The sequence below is a fragment of the Aquarana catesbeiana genome, linkage group LG03 (genome assembly GCF_042186555.1).
Source record: "Aquarana catesbeiana isolate 2022-GZ linkage group LG03, ASM4218655v1, whole genome shotgun sequence".
Lineage (NCBI taxonomy): Eukaryota > Metazoa > Chordata > Amphibia > Anura > Ranidae > Aquarana > Aquarana catesbeiana.
This window is the reverse complement of record NC_133326.1, coordinates 534,261,473-534,284,970: the sequence shown is the minus strand read 5'-3', so window position 1 is coordinate 534,284,970 and position 23,498 is coordinate 534,261,473. Positions and strand designations below refer to the sequence as shown.

The window sequence follows — 23,498 nt, the reverse complement described above, 5'->3', positions numbered from 1 at the left end:
CAGAAGTTTTTTCACCTTAATGCATAGAATGCATTAAGGTGAAAAAATTTTTACCTTTACAACCCCTTTCACTTTCAAAAGAATACTCAATCAAGCGCAAGGAAACAATTTTAAAAAACAGCATTTTTGCTTGTAATGATTGGATGATAGAAATCAGCATAGCTTTACCACAATCACTAAGCTCTGGGGAAAATGAGTGCAACTGCACTTGCAAAGTGCACAGTCTATTTGCCTTTAGTAAATCCAAGACTCTATGAGTGAAACACTAAAAGGTACCTATAAACATAAGAGCTCATTCACCAAAACTGACCGTATATAATTGTATCAAGGAATCTTTAAATGCTGTCCCTCCAATGATCTTCACTAATATTCCTTGGCTACATCTGCTTGGGGGAAGACTTCCTGGCTGGCATGGATTTTCCTACCCAAAAATTGTTTCATACTATACAGTCAGAGTCCCTCTCCCTCCTCAATAGGTGCAAATCTGCAGGTTTGTCCAATGCAAACTAGCAAATTTCTAGATTGATCCTAAATGGCAGGCCACCATCGAATGTCTGTAAGCAGCATAACTCTTATCACTAGGCAATGACAAATATGCAACATCATTTTGAAAGGAACAATTTTGGTGAATGACTGCCAAACACTATCACTAAGAATTTACAGTTTTGTATCATCACTGGTAAATATGGTACAGATATAAATCATCTCTGAAGAATTACTGGACTGTCACTGGGAAACAACAGATATGTATAATGACAGATATAAACCATCATTGAGGAATGACAGATAATGCTATAATTGATTAATGACAGATATGCATGGTCATTGGTTAACTGACAGATATAAACCATCATTAGGGAATGAGAGATATAGACTATCATTGAGGAATGACAGGTATGCACCGTCATCATGGAATGACAGATAAGGACCATCATTGGGGAAAGACTTACATAGACTGTGGTTAGGGAATGACAGATATAGACCATTATTATGGAGAGACAGATATGGACCATCACTGGGGCATGACAGATATTGACTATCACTGGAAATGGCAGATATAGACCATCATTAGGGGGTGACAGATGTAGATCAACACTGTGAAATGACAGACACAGACCATCATGTTGTAATGGGAGATATGAACCATCACTCTGCAATGGCAGATATGCACCACTATTGCTGAATGACTGGTATCGGACACTACTGGGGACAGACAGCAAGTTGATTTATTGGTTTTCTGGTACAGATAATGTCATTATTCCTTTTAGGCTCTCCTGTGGCTTTTTGTTCCTAACGTTCAGCCTGCACTCCTCAACAAGGGAACAGCTGAGTAAATGTAAATGGGGCTGAAAAATGTATACATTTACTTTTTTTCTATAAACAAAATAACAGCAGAATGAGAAAGAAAATGCTAAAGATATTGGGGAAAAAATGTAAACAAAACTTCAAACGCAAGTAAAAAAGCCAATATATTTCTGGAGTTCTGCTGTTTCTGTTGACTGATGTAATAAGTAGTCAAATACTTTAAGCACAATAACATACAAACAAAGAAAAGATGAAGCATCTTATCCTAAAAGAAGCTTACCCAGTGTAGAAACGGTAATGAAGGTGGGCACACTGGCACTGTGATGGCTGACACTGGTGATGCTGCAGTTGTAAGATGTGCCAGGATGTAGATTGGATATTGTTACCACATGGGAGGAAACCACCACAGCATCCTGTCAAGACAGGCAAAAGCAGAAGGATGTTGATATCAGGCTGCTGGGAAACATTATACAGTATAATACAAACGGAAGATTGTTGGCAGAATGTAAACGACCATCCAGTCCACTTTCATAAGACTAGACACTTTATCACCATGAGATAACTCCAAACATAACAATATAGTCATAGAATAACCCCAGCCCTAAAAATATAACAATGGGATAATCTCAAACTTAAAAATATAACCATGGGACTATAACTATAACAATATAATCATGAAATAACCCTTAAAATATGACAGTGAAAAAAAAAAAAAATTTCTAAAAATATAATCATAGGATACCCCCAGCCCTAACAATATAACCATGAGTTAACCGCAACCAAAAGAAGATAATCCTTACAGTGCCCCTTTACAGTGCAGTCCCCTTTATATTACAGTGCCCCTTTACATTACAGTGCCCCATGCAGTCTGTTCCCTCCCCTCCATTCCTCTCTAACATCAATCTATGCCTCCCCTGCTTAGAACTCCTAGCTGCAGGGCAGATGCTGTAACAGTCCATGTGTTCTCTCCCACCTCCATCTCCCGCCAGCCTGGCTAACAGTGTCATCCTATCAGCTGGGCAGGGGGTGGGAGGAGCTCTCCATTTCGATCTGCAGCTCCTCTTGCCCCCTGCCCTGCAGATTGGATGACATTATTGGCCGGACGGGTAGGTGAAGGAGACGGGAGAGGACACATGGGCATAGCAGGTGATGAGCAGTGACTACGGTCAGCGATAGCCCTGTGCAGACAGCGGTTGCCGCTCACCCCCTGCAGTGAGGCCAGGTCAGCAACAGGCCACGGACCAGCATCGGTCCACTCCCCAGGGGTTGGGGATCCCTGCTCTAGTTCACTCATCGCTATTGTAAAATATTGCCCTCCTGAAATAAATAAATCATTTTCATTGAGACATACATATGTTCAGATATGTGAAGTGAATGTAATAGTGTATTTATGTTTTAAATTAAATGTTATACTTACCTGCTCTGTGCAATGGTTTTGCATAAAGCAGCCGCGAACCTCCTCTTCTGGGGTCCCCTGCAGATGCTCTCAGCTCCTCCTCCCTTCTAAGTGCCTCCATAGCAAGCTGCTTCCTATGGGGGAACTTGTGCGGGCTCAATTCCAAGCCAGCGTGTCTTGACCACCCCCACCCCCCCCCGCACTTCCTCCTCACAGGATTTTTTTTCTTGAAAATTATTTGTATTATTTTCAATAAATAAGTATAGTATACAATAAAACAGAAACATTAAGGACCGCCCACCACAATACGGTAAGCTGTCCCAAAAAGTAGACAAAACAATTATTACACAAAAAATAAGTGCATTGCATTAAACATGTACCTCCTCACTAGATTTAATTTGACATTAGCAGGTGCCAATGACTCCCAGTCCAGTGAGGAGAGGGAAAGAGAGCAGCGTTGCTGCAGATGGGCACAGTGGTAAATCAATATCAGTGTCAGGAAAGTATTTAGGGGGGCTGGGAGGGGGCTGATCATGGAAGGCTTTTTTTTTACCTTAATGCAGATAGCTTTTACAACCAATTTAAAAACAGTAAATACGTTTCTTTCTATTTTTTCTTGTGAGTGCTATTTCTCCTCACAGAATGAAGGAGCTCTGGCTCACGGACAATGGAATAGTGCTCAATATGGTTTAGACCAACTACACTACAGTGGATTAAATTACCTCCAATCACCTAATCTTAATTCCAACAAGGTGACTTTAATTTCTCTGTAATATTACTTTAGGTAAAACCTAATCTTCACTGTATTACTCTGGGTTAAACTTTGTATTAACTGAATTATTTCTCTGGGATGAGCTACAGTAGAATTAAAGGCAAACCTTTTTTCTCTCAGTATGGGTAGAGTATCGGAGGGTTATAACTCCTGTCAGGATTTTTTGTTTTTGCCATCTGTGTCCCATTGGAGAGGTTTTCATTCACTTCCTGTCCCATACTCAAAACAGGAAGATGGAGGAACTCCCTCCGAAGTGACAGAATTCCTGGTTGTCACTAGGGTCACTAGATTCCCCATTGGAAAATTTCCCTTCTTTTACTGGGACAAGCTAAACTTTGGTATTTTATTTTACTTTCACTTTTGATTCTGATGGTAAACATGACAAATGGAGAGTAAAAATCTCCCAAAATGTAATCCTTTTGTACTGTATTTTACCTGGTACTTGTACTTAGAGTTTCACGTTCAGAAGAATAAAAGTAGGTTACATAGGGATGCCCACTGCTAAAAAATCAACTAGGCAAAGTGTTGACAGCTACAGTTCGCACATGGAAAGAAGGAAGCATTTAAGGGGCACATTGGTAGACATGGTTTAGTGAACACACGATACAGTTCAGAGCACCAGGGGCAAAATGATCTGATAGTGGACTGGTAATCACAAGTAAACCATGCCTGAAAACCTGTATTTTTTCTCAATCTATTATTATGTAGGAGAGATCTATAAAGATCAAAGGCATTCACATTAATATCTGCCACTTCTAGTCCTTATTTAATTTACAATTTCACCTAACACCTCCTGACTTCTTAACCAGTTGACCAAACCCAGTGAATCCCTTCTACAATTTTATCTATAACGGACCTGTTGATATGTTGAGACTGTCATAGAAATTAGATATCAGGCACCCCAACTGCCAGAATATTTTTTGCATGCTTATTGACATGACCCATGCCTGTTAACTTTGATCAGTCAGCCAATTATGCATAGTCTCTTGGTACCTGCAGAAATGATTAGGGAAGAGACATGTCTTATTTCATGTTTGTGGACATCTAAACTCATGACTTTATTCCAAATTTTTAGAACAGAATTTCTGAATCAGTATAGTTTCCAACCCTAAGAATTATACGTAGTTATTTTTTAAAGTGATTGTGTCACCTTGTCATATTCACTCTGTACCAAGTCAGAGCATCGGCAGAAAACTTCAAAATAATCAGAAAATCCCTCTTCCACCCACAGCAGAGTGACGGACGTCTGTGTTTTATTCACGGCAAACAGGGACTTTGGAGGAGCTGGATCTGTACAAATAAAATGTTACTCTGTGAACAGAATCTTCCCCAACTATAAAACAAAGAACATCATGAGCCATCATAATTTACAATCCCATTTTCAATTAAAAAGTAATCATTATTTAACATTTCACACTACATTTCTCTTTATCACTCTATATTCCAGACAACAACCACCACCATCACTGGATATTATTCCCCACCACAACCTCCAGCGTCACTGGATATAGTATTCCACATTAAAATCCCCTATAAGCACCAAATTTTCCACACCACAACTCCCATTATCACTAGATATTCCACACTAAAACCCCACAGCATTACTGGATATTCTGCACTACAACTTGCATCATCAATAGATATTCCACACTACAACCCCCATCATCACTAGATATTCACTAAATATTCAATACTACAGCCCCCATCCTTACTACCTACCAGGCCAATTCTGACATTTCTCTCCTACATGTAAAAATCATCATTTTTTTGCTAGAAAATTACACAGAACTCCCAAACATTATAAAGGTTTTTTTTTTAGTAGAGACTCTAGAGAATAAAATGGCGGTCATTGTAAGTTTTTATCTTGCACGATATTTGCACAGCAATTTTTCAAACTTTTTTTTTGGAAAAAAAAAACAGTTTCACGTATTTAAAAAAAACAAAACAGTAAAGTTAGCCCAAATTTTTTGTATAATGTGAAAGATGAGGTTACGCCGAGTAAATAGATACCTAACACGCCACGCTTCAAAATAGCATACGCTCGTGGAATGGTGCCAAACTTTGGTACTTAAAAATCCCCATTGGAGACATTTTCAAATCTTTTACAGGTTACATGTTTTAAAGTTACAGAGGAGGTCTAGTGCTAGAATTATTGCTCTCGCTCTAATGTTCATGGTAATACCTCACATGTGTGGTGGGACAGGGGCGACGCTTTAATTTTTTTTTTTATTATTGTTAATTTTACTTTTATTTTTCTAGTTTGATGCTTTCTTTTTACATTTTTTTTTAATCACTTTTATTACTATTACAAGGGATGTAAACATCCCTTGTAATAGGAATAGTGTGTGACAGGTCCTCTTTACAGTGAGATCTGGGGTCAATAAGTCCCCAGATCTCACCTCTAGGCTGGGAAGCCTGCAATAAAAAAAAAAAGATCCCAGCTTCCCTGCCGAGACAACAAAATTTTTTCAAACATAGAAACTCTGGGGACCATCTGGTCCACCGGAAATCTCTATGGTCAACATTCCGGCGTCGGTCGGTTCCTTCCATGGTTCGCCGATCGCGGGGGCGAGGCGGGAGAACCCCCTGGAGGGCGGCAGGAGGGGGCAGATGTCCACCCCTGCCGCCTATAAGAATGATCAAGCGGCTGAACAGCTGCTATGACTGTTCTTATGGTGAAGAGAATCGCCTACTGTAAAAGAAGACATCTGAATGATGCCTGTAACTGTAGGCATTATTCAGATATCACCACTCAAACACGAAGACGTCATATGACGTTGAGTGGCCGGGAAGCGGTTAAATCAGAGTCAATGGCTTGTTATTTTGGACACCTATTTTATCTAAGAGAAAGTCCCAAAACATGGCCTGTTGGGGGTACTTGGGGACTGAGGTTGAGAACCACTGTTCTACACTACACTCCCCACCTCCAGTCCAGGATGAGAGTATTGTGGGACAGAAAAGCTTCTTCCATGTTCTTACCAAGTTTCACCACATACGGAAGTGATGAGTTGCTGCTCCTCTCAGTAAAGGCAGTGACGGTGATATTGTAGATGTCTCCGGCAGGTAGTGCCATTACTGCTGTCATCATATTTCGGGAAACCTGAAAAGAGAGCGACACAATCAGATATGCATTTATCCCCCCATACTAGGTTGTCAGCTCTGCAGAACAGAATACTTTGCATCTTTTTGCAGACTGGTTGGTTACATTTCTTTCACATGGATTCAGTGCAATGTGTAGTCACTTCCAGCAACTAGGTTATAATTCAATGAGATATCACTGAGAGATGGATTTTGACTGATCGTTGAGTTTACTTTATGCCATGACTAAGAAGTGAGGACACAATTATACAGTAAATAGAAACTAGAAATGAATGGCCTGACCTGGAATTTTCGCCACCACATCTCAGACTACTAGAATCGTAGTGATATATTCACCAACTCTGATGGCGCCAATAGATACAGTATCAAACAATTTATTAACTGTGCGACTACCAGTGTTCTCCATCTGTTGGAATGTCCTTGCAAAAAACTGTATGTGGGCAAGAAAAAACGCCAACTTCCCGTCAGAGTCGGTGAGCATATAAAAAGCATCAACCTCAAGGAAGATAACTCCATTGGACAGCATTTCGCTGAATACCACAATGGGCGCCCAGAGGGTCTGAGGGTTAAGGGCTTTTTTGCCCTTAACCTTTTCGACCAGAAGAGACGACTTTGATACAATTCTCTTGAGAAGAGAAACAGCCTGGATTTTTAGACTGTGATGTATGATGCCCAAAGCTTTAAACAACAAGCTAAGCCTAAAAGTGTTCCTTGAACAGTAATGACCATATATTATTTTGATACGCCTCTTTCTCTATTCCTTCCTCCTCTCTCTTTCCTTATATCTCCGTTAGTGGCTAATCACTGGGATGGATTTACAAACTCAGTGCTTTGTCATTCAATATTTGAGCTTTTTGCTTCACTATACGTAGTAAGCTCCATTCTAAGAAGCACAACTATTATACTACTATTTTTCTATCTTTTTATATCTATCTCTATATCTATTTAGATTGAAGCATGGTGACTGATTTTTACCGCACTAAAGAATGACTGATAAATTAAAATGGAAGAACTGTATTCAGAAATGATTTCTTGGTTATTTACCACTGATGGCTCTACTGAGGCGCTCCCAGAAGTGACACTTTGGAACTAGGGATTTCTCAAGCTTTATAAGTGACGTCTGACCAGCTTCTCAACGTCCTGACGAAGCAAACGTATGGGTTTGCGAAATGCATTGATGTGAGCTGAGACCACCAAGCTGCACACTGTGCCCCGCCAAGCCGATGCTATACTATGCACAACTCCCACACTTTGAAAACATCCTGATATTGCCGATGCTCTTCATACTAAATTGAGTCTATCTTTGGGAGGATTGTGACCTATATCTGCTTCACTGGATGACAGTGGATCAAAGTGTCTGTAAGAGGATAACTGCTGATTATAATTTATATTCAGAAGTGATATGAGTCTAATGTGACCTGCCTCCAGCACCCCCTCCTGTCTATCTAGGATATCGGGAAGCGGTATGTACAGTGATTATTCACTGAGTCCGATAGACTCTTTGAACTATTTACTTTGATGCTATTCTAATTAGCGCAATACTAACTGACAGAAAAATCCCACTCTAGCTGTCCTGTTTTGTACCTGACGAAAAACGGTCCACATACAGTCAGACAGACATACAACTGGGATCTGGATCTTTGAACTTTGACTGGCTACTTGGATGCTCTGTTGGCCACTCACATTATTTTTCAGGAGGGCGCTATCACTAATTGTCCTCATTCCTATAATGCTCTTATAGCCGGATCCATTCACTTGGACTGTCAATCACTCAGTGAATGCACCTCGTTTGCCATATATGTGAATATCCAAGGACTATGTTCAGTTAGTCTATAGTGCATCAATACAAATATCTCATTATTGCCTTAGGCAAATGTGTTGCCCAGCAGTATAATATACTTGGGGGATATGGGGATATACTACACACTTAGCATACAATAAGCCTCGCAAAGGACAATTATTGCTCTGTGTCCTAATCACCCACTCACAGACCATCAAGGCTTTGATATATGGAAGTATATATGTCCAATGTGTAGTGCGGTTATTTCACACCATTGCAACGGTGTCCTGTGTGTTCATTATTTTAAAGTGACAACATTGTCTCTTTATTTTAACAAATTTTACACTGTTTAGAGAGGTGGTATAGTTTTGTACTATTAAAGATTAATCTAGCAATTTAATATCATGGTTTGGTCCTCCTTCCAACTACTTGTCCCTTCCCCGTTTGTTTCCCAATTTTTTTGACTTAGCAGCACAGTACCCCGTCCTTATGGACGAATTGGTCTCTTTTGCTTGATACTGTCAGTAGTTTGAGATCCACCTTTTATGCTTTTTTCTGTACTAGAATCGTACCAACATCAAAAAAAAAAAAAAAGGGAAGGGACTTTATTGGTGCACCAGTACAGTATATACCCAAGTAACAGACAAAGAGCATGTACCCAATATATAATATTACAAATACTTTATTAATACATACGTTAAAAACATATATACTATAAAAAGAATGTCCTGCCTAACCCTGGAACAGACACTAGTTCCTGCTAGACCTCATAATTGAGCATATTAAATCATTACATGATCATCATATAAAATAAATACGGTCTGTGCAGGAACCCTGTGGTAGGTCTTAATGCGTTTCGCAAATACTTATTGCTTCTTCAGGAGACATAGAACAGAAGAATTCAATGTGCGTGTAGAATCACATCTAAGCAACAGCCTAAATAAAGTCCAAATACGAGTATATAATTGCCTAAGAGCAATATCTAGGATTAGGGTAATACTTGAGATGTTGTGGGTGGCCAAATGAAGCCTCTCAGCAAGGAAGCAAGGAGCCAGAACATCGGCTTGAAAGTATAGAAGAAACAGTCAACCATAGAAAAACAGGTTCTCCACCTTGGACATAATAACACACTGCAATCACATTGGGCCACAACCAAAAACAATCCCACCTGTGGATCATTTCTGAAGGAGATGCACGGGATCATTTTGGGGATTCCACACGCACATTGAATTATTCTGTTGTATATCTCCTGAAGAAGCAATAAGTATTTGGGAAATGCAATGCAAGTATTTGGCAAATACTACAGGGTTACTGCAAGACCATATTTGTTTATATGGTGATCATGTAATTAATTAATCTGTACAATTATAATGAGGTCTAGTAGGAACTAGTGTCCATTCCAGGGATGGGTGGGACATTCTTTTTATACTATATATGTTTTTAACTTATGTATTATTAAAGCATTGGTAATAATATATATTGGGTACATACTCTGTCTGTTTGTTGGGGGGGGTTTTATGTTATAATTATACTGTAGATATAATATCTATCAGATGTGTCAGGACACTACAGTCAGACTGCAGTCTAACATTAATTAGACTGGTATCAACAGTGCCTGCAGATATATATTATATTGTATAATATTGTGTTAAAATTTAATTTACTATATCACTGCACATGTGTAAGAAGAAAGGGGTTACTGCAGTTGGACTGCAAATGACCTGGAAGACAATTTAAACAAGTTTCCCTTTGTTAAGTGAAAGGAAGGCACTTCATGATAAACTTACACTCTTCTTTATCCTTTTCTTCCCTTCTGCCGTCACCTGCCAGTGCAGCATTCGAGAATGTGAAAGATCTAAGGTTTTTTCACCATATCGCCAGGAGATATACAGCAGAGTTTTCACATATTCCACCTGAGTGATGCGGGGGGCCACAGGAGCTGCAAGATAATCATAGATAAGATTATGAGACATGACATCACTAGTAAAAGGATTTTCCAAGTGCCTTACAATGTCAGCACCGTTGGGCCTAGCTTTGCCTCTGAAACCCCCAGGATCACCCCTTGTATATCTTTTAAATGATTTCCCCAACTTGCATATCCTGTTTCTTTTTTCTGTGTTGTGATTGCATGGTTGCTCCTCTTTAGAGTAGTTTTGCTCCCACACTTACCAAGGGTTTTTTATCTTCAGGAAACCCTTATAGCAGTAGGATTGGCATGATTATGCTACCACAAGTTTTATTTTTGTATATTCATTTACTGTTTCTTTTACATTTTGTCACGTATCTTCCTTTTACCTCTCTTCTTTCCTCCCTCAGTTTAGTAATGTCTGTCATTACTTCCAGTCCAGGTGTTTCTCCTGGTGCATTGTCATTTTTGGTTAGGGCGATGGCATCCCTTCCACCAACTTTTTCTGATTGGCTTTTGGTGGATGTTATGTGGATTGGAGAGAGGAGGAGAAGGAGTGCTATACCCTATATAAGAATACATTAAAGGCCATAATGGAGGCCAATGCCCTACTGCATCATGTCCCTCTTCTGTTTTTGGGTAGGTGAGGCTGTTGGATGTTCTGCTAGTATCCTTCAGTGTCACAAACAGTGGACAGCTGTATTTGAAAGGTGATTATTTCTCTTAATATTATTACTGATTAGTTTAATTTACACTCACTGCTTTTTTGCAGTGTCAGCTGAGTCCACCCATGCTACACCTCTGGCCACAAGGTCGGAGTATGTTTATCTTTGTCTTCTGGACATCAGTGAAAAAAAGCCTATTATATTGGACTTTGCATTAAAAAAACATCTACTTTCATGGATCAGGATACTCAGCATTCTCCAGGATCTCACCAGAAAGGATGGGGATGTTACCCCCTGCAGTATGGAAGCCAAAGTAAGGTAAGTATATTTACTAACCTTTTCTTCCAAATTATATTACAGTATTTTGTCATGGGGGAGTGATTAAATAAGCAGATCCTGGTTTGTACAGAAAGGTCCACATATATGATTTGCTCTTTTTAGGATAGGAGATCAAGAGGGAGTAGTTCGAGAGAGAGATTGACAACATAGGTGATCTATCCGTAGATACGCATTGATCTTTCCAATAGCATGTTGCTTAAGTTAGATACCTTCCATTGACTGGAAGAGGTAATGCAACCAAAAAGTAAAGTACTGAAAAAGATAGCCTTCTGCTTTTCTAGTTATGCCAGAACTGAGGAGTTTCTCTAATTTAAAAAATCTGCATTAGATTGATGGGACGCTGGTAATTTTCTGCTATTACAGTCCATGGTACTACTAGGAGATTAACACCCTTTAAGGTTCTGGCATTGGAAGTAAATGTGCAGCATGGCATTAAGTATACATTGGCTCCAAAAGTTGAGACTTGCCAGACATGCCACTTTGACACTCAATGACGCGGCAAACTTTAAAGACTTGATGGACAGAAGAGCAGACACCGATATAAAAAAAAGATCTTTGATACTCTCTGGATAGACAGAAAAGGCCAAAGCATTTTTAAGCTCTGTAAGAAACTAAATTGTCAGCATACATTGTCATTGCAGCAGCCGTAAACAGCTCATCTGCCCTCCAGTATTAGGATACTGTATATTACAGCTATAAGAGGCATATGGTTACATCCTTGAGTGGCTGACACCCCTTCCAGTGAAAAATGGTAAGTCAGCTGTGATCTTGCAAGATGAAAAGAGCAAAGAGATGTCAATTCTGACTAGGAGACTGAGAGCAAGAGCCTCCCACTTGGCCAGACATGGTCTTAGAAATCCTGTGAAGAGTCAGTTTCCCAAATGCAAAATGAACCCCAGGCTAACAGAGAAGTAATTCTATATATATACAGTATATTGTTATTGGGGAACTTAACTCAATGGTGTACAGCTTGTTAGTGAGTCCACAATAGTCAGAACTGTGTTTCAGGAATTGTCGGCCCACTTTTAGTTAAAAATAAAGTCCAACACAAAACAGTTTCCCACACAGGGGTTTTCACCCCAGGAAAAAGGCAAATAATACAAAGCCACCTGTGGCTTCTACACACAACATTGCTGCTTAGGCCTTTTGCCTTGGTCCTCTCAGCTCTTTTTAGTTGCAGCTCCCTGCTGCCTGGGTCCCTCTATCAGCTCTCTGGGCTCTCTCAGTCCTCTCACACCTCTAAGTTCTCTCAGTCCTCTAGTACTCTGCTCAGTCATCTTGACTTTCTTAGTTCTCTAGACAAGGATCCTCCTGACTCCAGCATGGTGTACTGTCTCCAGAATGGAGCACACCTGTCTCCTAGCAGGAGCACTGAACTATGCCCAAGCCTATGCTTGTAAAGGCTGTGCGCACCTTAAACACACACTCTACTGGTCTCCAGAAGGACCTGGACAATGGGTTGAAGGCTTTTTCCCTCCCACAGCTCTTTGCAGCCTCCAAATTCTGGAATCCAATCCGGGAATATAAAAACCCAGAGAAAATTGAAAAGCCAATTTTCTCCACTCAAAATCGGTATTCTGAAGCCCCGCACTCTGCATTTGTGTGAACCAGTATCACTTTCGACTAATTTTACATAATGGCAAGTGAGCCTCATAGTGTCGCAATATATGTATACAACCTACTTAGCCTACCTCAGTGGGAGCAAGGCTGAGACATTTTTTAAAAGTCTGGACAGACATTTATGAGTCATTTTCCTAATTTCCATGGGCTATCCTCCAAGGGATGCCCTCACAGAAACAATAATTTCCCTATCTCTGCAGAAGATGAGTTGCTTCCTTTCTATTGTGGAATTTCTCAAATCATGCGGAGCACTAGTTTTAGTGCCAATACCATAAGATGATCAAGGGTACTAGTCACCCCTATTCCTGGTGCTGATATCTTTAGGAAGATTCACGCTTGAGTTATCTTAACTGTTTCATGCTTGTGAGGTGTTTTAAGATGGAATCAGTAGACACTGTCATCATACATTCTGCATGATTGGCTTCTGTCTAAACATTTATGGGTGTATATTTGTCCCTTTTCCCCCTCATCAAACATTTCTCAGATTTACTGTTCTGACATCATATTCAATTCAGTGTCCCCCATTGTGGTTATCTGCACCAGAAGGTAATTTTCAGAAGTAATGCTTTCCCTAGTAGAATGGTTTAATTTTTCAGGGATTCATATTTATCATCACCTGCATGAGTCATTTGTGGTAGCAGAGTCACAGACAGATGTAGTTGACAATAATCTTCTATCATCTTGTCAACTTGGAATAGGTGAAATATATGATGAGGAACCAGCTAAAACCAATTCAGTCTCTTCAATACCCGGAGGTCATCATCAACACCAGAAGGGGGAGGGACTTGACTTCAGAAAAAAATAGCAGCGACAAAGCAAAAGGTGCAGAAATTTGGAATAACTCTCTGCTCCTCAATGTCTGCATTTTCTTAGCATACAGGGAAAATTAGAACACCTCAGCTTGGGATTAGAACACCTCAGGTGTTTTATTGCTCTCTGTGCCCCCATTAGCAAGAGTTACCCTCTATATTTGTCCTGCTTGCCGTTATGACCAAGAGTGAAAGAAAATACCACATTTTTGGAAGGGGTAGAAGTGCAAACGCTTCCATCTTGGCAACCAGCAGACCAACAAGGGTGGTACCACAGCGGCAGCCATCTTGTTGACTGGCGGGCCTGGATCTAGAAAACCCACACTCCTCCCCACAGCCACAGAGCAGTGTCACACATCCTTGGGAGGGGTGAAAGTACAACTGCTGTTATCCCTTGTAGACATCTGTTTTTCAACGCATTACTGTGAAGGTGTATAGACACGCATGCACATATGTAAATGAAAAAAAAATAGCAGCCACTTTCAAAATTAAAGCAATGCAGTTGTATTGCATGCATGGCGTTCATTTATTCACGTTGTACATTTGATTTCTAATTTCTGATTGACCTCACGCAGGCTGGACAAGAACAGCCAGAGGGCCAGATGTGGCCTGGGATCCATAAAATACCTGGGTGTGATCTGGAGAGTGTCTTCAAAGACAGAGTTTACAGGATTTGTGGCGTTCCCTCGCCAACAGAAGTAAAAAATAATGCCCAAATGGTAAGATCTATTTCTGTTTTTTTTCCCCATTTTTTATGTCGTGCCCATTTTTTTCTTTCAAAGATTTTTTTTTTGTTTTATGTTTTGAAAGTGGTTACAAACATGTTCTTCCTGGACCAAATACAATTTTCACAATGCTCACACATCATCAAAACATTGTACACAATGGGTTCAACATTTGCAAGTTTAAGAAGTTACATTTTCCACATATATTTTTGGTAAATTATACCGTAATATAAAATTGTGTAAAGTTGGTCAATGCGTCAGGCCCATCATTTAACTATTGAAAGGGTCAAAATTAACCAAGACCAATATTAGAAGTAGTAAAGTAAAGAGTTGTAAAAGGAAGGCAGGAGTCACCAGGAGAATTAAAAAGCGGGAACAAATTCCCTGTTTGCCCATAAACATTAAGACATCTTAGGGTTTCCTAACCTCTTGAAATATTCTGTTCCACTGGCGCAATTGGCTCGCTTTCATACTCAAAAATATTCTATGATGGATGACAATGGAGTCCTCTCCATATTCTTAATTAGTCATTTAATGTGGCTATGGGCTAGAAATAGGCCCTCCATCCACACGACCTCAAATTCATTTATACCCCCAGCATCATTATTTCACAATCCGAAGTTTACCCCAGGCCCCATTTAATTGGTGGCTTAACAAGGGGCTTTTAAGGATATCAGATGTATGTAAAGATATTGGTATTCTTCACCAGCTCTTGCTGTGGGAGAAATACCAAAATACCAATTGCCAAATGCGGAAGACTATCCTTGTACACAAATCTTTCATTTCATAACCTCCCTGCAATGTAAAAATGATCTGTTTACAATGACTGCTTTTAAATCCTGATGTAGAAATATCTACAAATGCATTGGTTATATATCAGCATTGTACTTCATGTTAAAATCTAAATCTACAAAACTGCCTTATATGACTAGATGGGAAAATGTTGTATAGATGAATGGTGCCGCGCTAATCCTATTAAATGAGCTTATCATTAATAGATTATATAAAGAAACCGGCCTGGAGGGCCACTGATGTAGAAACCAGTGCTATATCTCACTGTGTAAACTAAATAAAAATGCAAAAAAAATATATATGTGAATGTGAACAATAAATAAACAACCTAAATAATTAATAATTAACTACCGTGACTAACCATAAATATGACTGTTCCAATCAAAAAAACAGTGAAATAAATAATAAAATTAGATGATTGTCAATCACAAATCAGCAAAGTGCATGGTGCCAACACTGTGCAACCTAGATATCTGAATCATAAAGTGACTATATATTGTGAAACAGCAAGTTTTCCATAAAGTGCAAACGTGCGAACAAATGTAACAATAATGTGCAAATAATGACTCCAAAAATGAACAGTAGTAAATTGAATGTCCTAAAAAATGAAAAACAAAGGAAAATCACACAGGAAAACTGTCCATAATCTTAGATACAATCTTGTGACATATGGTGCTGGCATGCGCATGTAGCAGTTAAAGTGCCTGGTGATTCAAAATTCCATGCAGCTTCTTGTGTAAATACTCCAGTGAGCAGTGGCCCCTTACCTCACAGGAATGGGGCAACAGCATGTGGCCAAACTGGCGCTTTAATTTTTTCACCTAGCGGCTCCTACGTGTTCCTCACCGTCCTGGGATGGAATTCCCTCAGGTATGGTCCAGGGGGATGTTTAAAAACGGGAATGAAAGGAACCCAATAGTGTAACTCTGTTTTAAAATTAACAACGTTTATTTAGGCAAAAACAGCAGGTACTCACATCTACAATGAATGGTAAGGTGTTTGTATCCGACGAGCGGCGAGCTCGTAGCTTTCTTTCAGTATATCCAGCCTATCCTGTCCCTACGCGTGACGTCACACCACACGTGACTTCTTCAGGGGATCAGGGGACATGCTGTTGCCCCATTCCTGTGAGGTAAGGGGCCACTGCTCACTGGAGTATTTACACAAGAAGCTGCATGGAATTTTGAATCACCAGGCACTTTAACTGCTACATGCGCATGCCAGCACCATATGTCACAAGATTGTATCTAAGATTATGGACGGTTTTCCTGTGTGATTTTCCTTTGTTTTTCATTTTTTAGGACATTCAATTTACTACTGTTCATTTTTGGAGTCATTATTTGCACATTATTGTTACATTTGTTCGCACGTTTGCACTTTATGGAAAACTTGCTGTTTCACAATATATAGTCACTTTATGATTCAGATATCTAGGTTGCACAGTGTTGGCACCATGCACTTTGCTGATTTGTGATTGACAATCATCTAATTTTATTATTTATTTCACTGTTTTTTTGATTGGAACAGTCATATTTATGGTTAGTCACGGTAGTTAATTATTAATTATTTAGGTTGTTTATTTATTGTTCACATTCACATATATATTTTTTTTGCATTTTTATTTAGTTTACACAGTGAGATATAGCACTGGTTTCTACATCAGTGGCCCTCCAGGCCGGTTTCTTTATATAATCTATTAATGATAAGCTCATTTAATAGGATTAGCGCGGCACCATTCATCTATACAACATTTATATAGGCTTAGTGATACCTAATAGGTGCGTGCAGCTGTTCCACTTTTAGCTAATTCCATATCCGATAGCGCAGGAATATTCTACTGTACAATAGATGGGAAAATGGCTTCAGCTTAGAAATGGATCAGGATCAATGGTACAAGATGGCGAGCTACGTTTCTAAACCCTATATAAACACATTTATAATTGCTCCAATGGTACATGGTTCCTTCTTGACTGGCCTTCTTTGTCAGGAGCCTACCTACTATGCTTCAGAGGTTGTGGTCAGGAGGACACACTCCACCATATTTGGTGGACCTGCCTGAAAGTAAAGCATTCCTGGATCCGTATATACAATTTTATTTACGCTCTGAACCAAACAAACCTTAAGAAATATCCACAACAAGCTCTACTGGGTGACCCCATGGGGAGGCTCCAAGATGTGAGGATACTAATGTCTTTTATATTCATAGCTGCACGCATCACCATCGTGAGGTCCTGGAAGTCAGCCATTGTCCCATTTAAAATGGTTAAAGCTAAGCTATCTTGGATTATGATAAACTAGAGATTTTCCGAAATCCTAAATGATAAAATAAAATTGTTTGAAAAAATTTGGGATCCATGGATATCCCATATTTCGGGAAATGCATTATGTAACTGTCAACTATGTCTATGGGAACAGATGGATTCCCAGCTTAAGCTCCTTTCTCTTTCTTTCGTATCACTTTTTCTCTTCTTTGTCTTCCTCCTCTTGGAGGAGTTATCCTTAGCTCCAATATGATATTTCATGTAACGCATTATCTGGAATGTAAATCCAGACATGATGGTGGAGAATTAAATCCTTTGACTTCCTTGTTGATCCTTTGACTTCCTTGTTGATCTGCTAGAGCAGTGTTTCTCAATTCCAGTCTTTAAGGCGCACCAACAGGTCATGTTTTCAAAGCTGTCCATTATTTTGCACAGGTGATTTGATCAGTTTCACTGCCTTAGTAATTACCACAACCGTTTCATCTGAGGGAAATCCTGAAAATATGACCTGTTGGTGCGCCTTGAGGACTGGAATTGAGAAACACTGTGCTAGAAGCAAGTTTGGATCACTTTAGGCTGACACATTGTTATAAGATATATATTTCGGACACCACAATGAGGAACGATAAGGTCTCACATCTATACAGTTATACTGCGTTTGTGTTAATCTTGAATGCACCTGTTCTATTAATTGTTGTTTTTCTGGTCAAATCGTATGCTATTGAACATGTAAATACAGGATATGTGTCTTACATTTTCTCTTTTTTTCTATATGACGCATTCTTCTTTTGTAAGAGAGTACTGATTTTATGTGATAACTCCACAATGCTATATATACTAGAGGTCGGCCGATATATCGGCCGGCCGATATATCGGCCGATATTTGGCGTTTTTTACTTAATCGGCATCGGCCGATTGTGCTGATAAAAAAGGCCGATTGTAACTTCAGCCGTGACTTGCAAATGACTTCTGTAATAGAAGTCAATGCAAGTTGCCTGTGGAGAGGATTCTCTCCTCCTCTGGGCAGCCTGCCAAGTCTGATAAGAAGATACATTTGTATCTTTTCAAGTTCTTTTTATCAATAGACTGAACTCCATGTGTAGAAGCTCTCAGTTTAACCATTTAAAGACTAATGGGGCGTACACACGGTCGGACTTTTCGTCTACAAAAGTCCAACGGACGCCGACGGACTAAAGCTGGCTGGTAATCCGATCGTGTGTGGGCTTCTCCGGACTTTCAGCAGACTTTTTCAGCCTCAAATCCGACGGACTTTAGATTTGAAACATGCTTCAAATCTTTACGTCGTAACTACGACGGACCCCGAAATCCGCTCGTCTGTGTGCTAGTCCGACGGACAAAAACCCACGCTAGGGCAGCTATTGGCTACTGACTATGAACTTCCTTATTTTAGTCCGGTGTACGTCATCACGTACGAATCCGTCGGACTTTTGTGTGGTCGTGTGTAGGCAAGTCCGTTCGTTAGAAAGTCTGCTGCAAGTCCGCCGAAAGTCCGCCGGAAGTCTGTCGGACTTTTGTAGACGAAAAGTCCGACCGTGTGTACGCCCCATAAATCTTTTCTGACACTTGTTGCTTACAGGTAAAAATCCTGTATTTTCTGCTAGAAAATCCCTTAGAACCCCCAAACATTATATATATTTTTTTTAGCAGAGACCCTAGGGAATAAAATGGTGGTTGTTGCAATATTTTATGTCACACGGTATTTGCGCAGCGGTCTTTCAAACGCAATTTTTTTTAAAAAAATACAGTAATGAATTAAAAAAAAAACTAAGCAGTAAAGTTAGCCCATTTTTTTTCGTCCAAAAGTTTTGATTACCTGTTTTTGTGTATTTAATATTTAAGATAGTTTTTTTTTTTTTTCTAAATTATACATACAAGTGAACTGATCGGAGGTTTGTTTTGTTTAATGTTTAAATGTAAAAAATTTTCTGTATCACTTATTACTTAAGGCTGCTTTCACACTGGAGCGGGCAGGAGTTGATGGTAAAACGCTGCTAGCTTTAGCGGTGCTTTACCGTCATTTTAGAGGTGCTATTCGGCTGCTAGCGGGGCGCTTATAACCCAGCTAGCGGCCGAGGAAGGGGTTAAATGCGCCCCTGAAGCGCCGCTGCCAAAACGCTTTGCAGGCGCTTCGGCAGTGGTGCGCATTCATTTCAATGGGCAGGAGTGGTGGAGCAGCGGTATACACTGCTCCAAAGATGCTGCTCGCAGGACTTTTTTTTACATCCTGCCAGCGCATCGCCTCAGTGTGACAGCACTCAGGATATCACACTGAGACTGCAGGGGAGCCGTTTTACAGGCACTTTACAGGCGCTCTTTTTAGCCCAAAAGCGCCAGAAAAATGCCCCAGTGTGAAAGGGGTCTAACTGTTAGATTTTATGAGATGAAGGGAAAAAAAAAAAAAAATCGGCCAAATATATCGGCCCAAAAAAATCGGCATCACATATCGGCCATCGGCCACCGCGATTTCTAAATATTGGCATCGGCATCGGCCAGAGAAAACCCCATATCGGTCGACCTCTAATATATACTGTATTTATTGGCGTATAACACTCACTTTTTCACCATGAAAAGGTGCAAATAGTGCATGCGTGTTATACGCCAATACTTCAGTTTTAGCTGCCTCGGAGGGGACAGGGAGGGGGGGCAGGAAGAACACCGTCAGATTACATAAAGTGAGAATCTCCTGTTTACTTGGCGGCCTCTGTAATAGGAAGTCCCGTCTCCTGGGCCGCCATTGGACCACTGTTCTGTCTATCATAAGAGATTCTCACTGTATGTAATCTGTATGTAATCTGTCGGCGCTCGTCCCGGCCCCCTCCCTGTCCCCTTTGGGCTGCAGATGGGCATCGATCAGGCTGCACTGATGGCAATGGTGAGGCTGCTGCATTGATGGCAATGGTGAGGCTGCATTGATGTGGACTGATGAGGCTGCATTGATGGCACTTGTGAGGCTGCAGCTGGGCATTGATCAGGCTGCATTGATGGCAATGGTGAGGCTGCAGATGGGCACTGACCCTTATTTTGCTTCAAAGTTCCTTATTTAAAATTTTTTAAATAAGTTTATAAGTTAAGATTTTTTCCTGAAACTTCCCTCTTAAAATGAAGGTGCGTGTTATACGCCTGTGCGTGTTATATGCCGATAAATACGGTACTTTTCTTAAAAAACAAAGCAGTAAAAAATTATTGGAAATGTAAAAGGGGGAACAAGGGTCTAAACCAGGTTAAATGGTTTACCAATCATCCATTATTCATCATTCATTATTCATCCCATGGGGTTGAAATCTAAAGTTTTATTACTATCCAGCAGTGACATACCTTTTCAAATGTTTTCACTTTACCATTTAAGATGGGCAATAGTTGCTTGTTTAACCATGCAAATATAAAGTTTGCCAGTTTGAATGGTATTTATGTTGACTTCCATGATCCAGTGATCGCTGTTTTCGCTGTTATAAAAATGAATGAGATCAGTTTTTTGTAATGTTCGGGTGCCTCCTCAACTGGTGTGTTTAGTAAAGAATATATTAGAGATTTTCTCTCCTGTCTGCAACTTCTATAGCATGTTGAGGAGGCATCTGGAAGGGATGAAGCTAATGTTGTCGGAACCAGGTACCATTGCCATAAAACTTTATAACTTACTTCAATGACTGAGGTGTTTGTATTCAAAATTTGTATCCGCCTGTGTGTGTCCAATTTTCCAGATTTGGGTAAGTCTACCTCTAGAGGTGGCAGGTGGTATTGAACCCATGATAACTGTTTCAAAGACCCACTGTATTCAAAGAAAGTTCTCCTATCATTTCTCCACCAACAAATAAGGATCTCACTATGGTTGGTGAGTCATTGTGAGCCTGATTGCTTGACAATCATTACCAATCTTATTTCTGAACCCAGCCTCTAAAGAGAGTGTTGACCTTCTCTCCACTTATCAACAACCTACCTCACTAAAACTTTCTGAAAACTGTTCATCCTTCCAATAGGCTCTGGGAACATCCAGGCAGAATAAGCTTATGGGGTTGATTTACTAAAGGAAAATAGGCTTTCCACTTTGCAAGAGAAGTTGCACTTCACAAAGGGAGCTTGCTCCAGAGCTTAGTAATGTGGTGAAATTTCATTTCACAAAAAATATCCATTGCATGCAAGGAAAAAACAGCAATTTTGTTTGTACATGTTTGGATGATGGAAGTCAGCAAAGCTTAACCTCATTCACTAAGCTTTAGGGCAAATTCACTTCTACTGCAAAGTAAACGACCTCACCTTTCCAAATAAAGGTGGAATATACATGAAATGTGTATGCCTCGTGGGCATCCATGGTGGGAGTACCGGAAATGGTCAAGTACACAGCAAAAGCCTTTCAAATATTCAGTAATCACCACAGAGTGGATCCAATGTCTAGTTTATCCTACTTGGCAGCAATAGCTGGTGATTTGCTATCGTACATGTCTATTAAAAATCTGTTCTTCACCCACATTATTTTTTTCTAGCTACTTAATTCAAATTTGTGCTGACATGGAGAGGTACTTGGAAAAAAAATTGTTACTTACTGTAATTTCCCATCCTGGTGCCTTACCAAATCAGCATAGAGATCTCCCACTCCTATTTGTCTCTTCATGGGTTAGTAACTTGAAAAACAACGTGCAAGCTGAGGAAAGCTTTTAAAGGCAATAGAAGGTTCTGTCCTGACACTAAGTTGTATCTTGGCCCATTGCTACTGACATGATAAGGCACCAAGAAAGGAAAATTCAGGAATTGTCTGATAACAATTTTCCATTATCTCTGAATGACAGTTTTTCACACATGGTGCTGGTTAATTATAAATAAGGGAACTTATAACCCACCTGATTGTTACACAGGGAGGTCCAAAATGATAGACAGAATTCAGGAGATCTCTAATCTGAACACTTGCCTGTTATAAAGCTTATAGTGGAAGTGTCACAGCAGCTGCGCTCTGGCTCTGCCCATGTCACCATTGTCACTCGGAAGTTATAGTACCAGGCAGGAAGTAGATTGGTCAGTCTCTACAAAAAAAGTATATATATATATATAAAATCTCCACATGTTTACTAGCTAGTAGTAGTTAGTTACATTTAATGGATTTGTTCTGTAATGTTAAAAAAAAAATTGTAGCTTCTCTAAGCCACTTCTTCAGTTTCAATGAGCATCAGGAAGATGCCCCAGCATTTAAATCAACACAGGTAGCACAGTTACCTCAATCCAAACACCATGGAATGTGTAAATGTTGATTGCCCATGAACAGGATAAGAGGTGTGAAAGTTGTGGAACCACCCTTTTCTACAGTAGTCTCATGATCCCATGCTTGGTGTAGGGATATTGGCATAGATGTCAATTCCACAACTGTTGTCTTGTCTTCCCAATGTACAGGTCTTTGCATTCCTCAGTACACTATACTGCAAATACTAAGTTACTTTGCTTGTGTTTGGGTGTTGGGTCTTTTGGATGTATAAGCTTCTGTCTCAGTGTGTTACTGGAATTGAAGGACACAGGAATGCAAGGTTTGTCAAAGATCCTTCAGAGTTTTCTAGACACTCCAGCTACATATGGGTTTTACTATATTACTCCACAAACAATTATAGCCCTCTGGACTTGGAACTAAAGAAATGGCTTGGAAAAGTTACGAAATGTATTCAACATTACATAACAAATCCAGTTCTATGTGATTAATACTAATCTAGCTATACCATGACCTGGATAAATGAGAACCTTCATAGACATATAAACTTACTACATTCTTGTTGTAGCACTGGGCTGGTTTACACCAGAACGAGGTGCGGGAGTGGAGCATTCCGTGCGTGTTTCCTGCACCACAGGTGAACGTACCACCCTTTTAATCTCCATGCAGGTGCCAATTTATTGTTAATGTCACCCCAAACGCAGATCGCAAACATGGTGCATTTGCAGGCAACAAATCACATGGTACCACAATACCATGCGGTTTGGTGCAGTGCATTTTTAAAAGTAGTGCAAGCGCTACTTTTTTGCAGTATAAGGCATTT

The 23,498-nt window shown here is 39.9% G+C and overlaps 1 protein-coding gene across 5 annotated transcripts in view; it reads right to left on the bottom strand.

Annotated features, from left to right (window-relative positions):
• The window catches only part of PTPRO (protein tyrosine phosphatase receptor type O), a 139,473-nt gene that overhangs the window by 23,733 nt on the left and 92,242 nt on the right, over positions 1–23,498 (bottom strand). For all 5 annotated transcript variants that reach the window (XM_073621317.1, XM_073621316.1, XM_073621319.1 and 2 more), the window contains 5 exons: positions 22,391–22,502; positions 10,140–10,291; positions 6,453–6,573; positions 4,624–4,763; positions 1,586–1,718 (listed from right to left, as the gene is read on the bottom strand). In XM_073621317.1, coding sequence (XP_073477418.1) covers positions 1,586–1,718; positions 4,624–4,763; positions 6,453–6,573; positions 10,140–10,291; positions 22,391–22,502 — 658 coding nt within the window. The remainder of the gene's footprint in view (positions 1–1,585; positions 1,719–4,623; positions 4,764–6,452; positions 6,574–10,139; positions 10,292–22,390; positions 22,503–23,498) is intronic.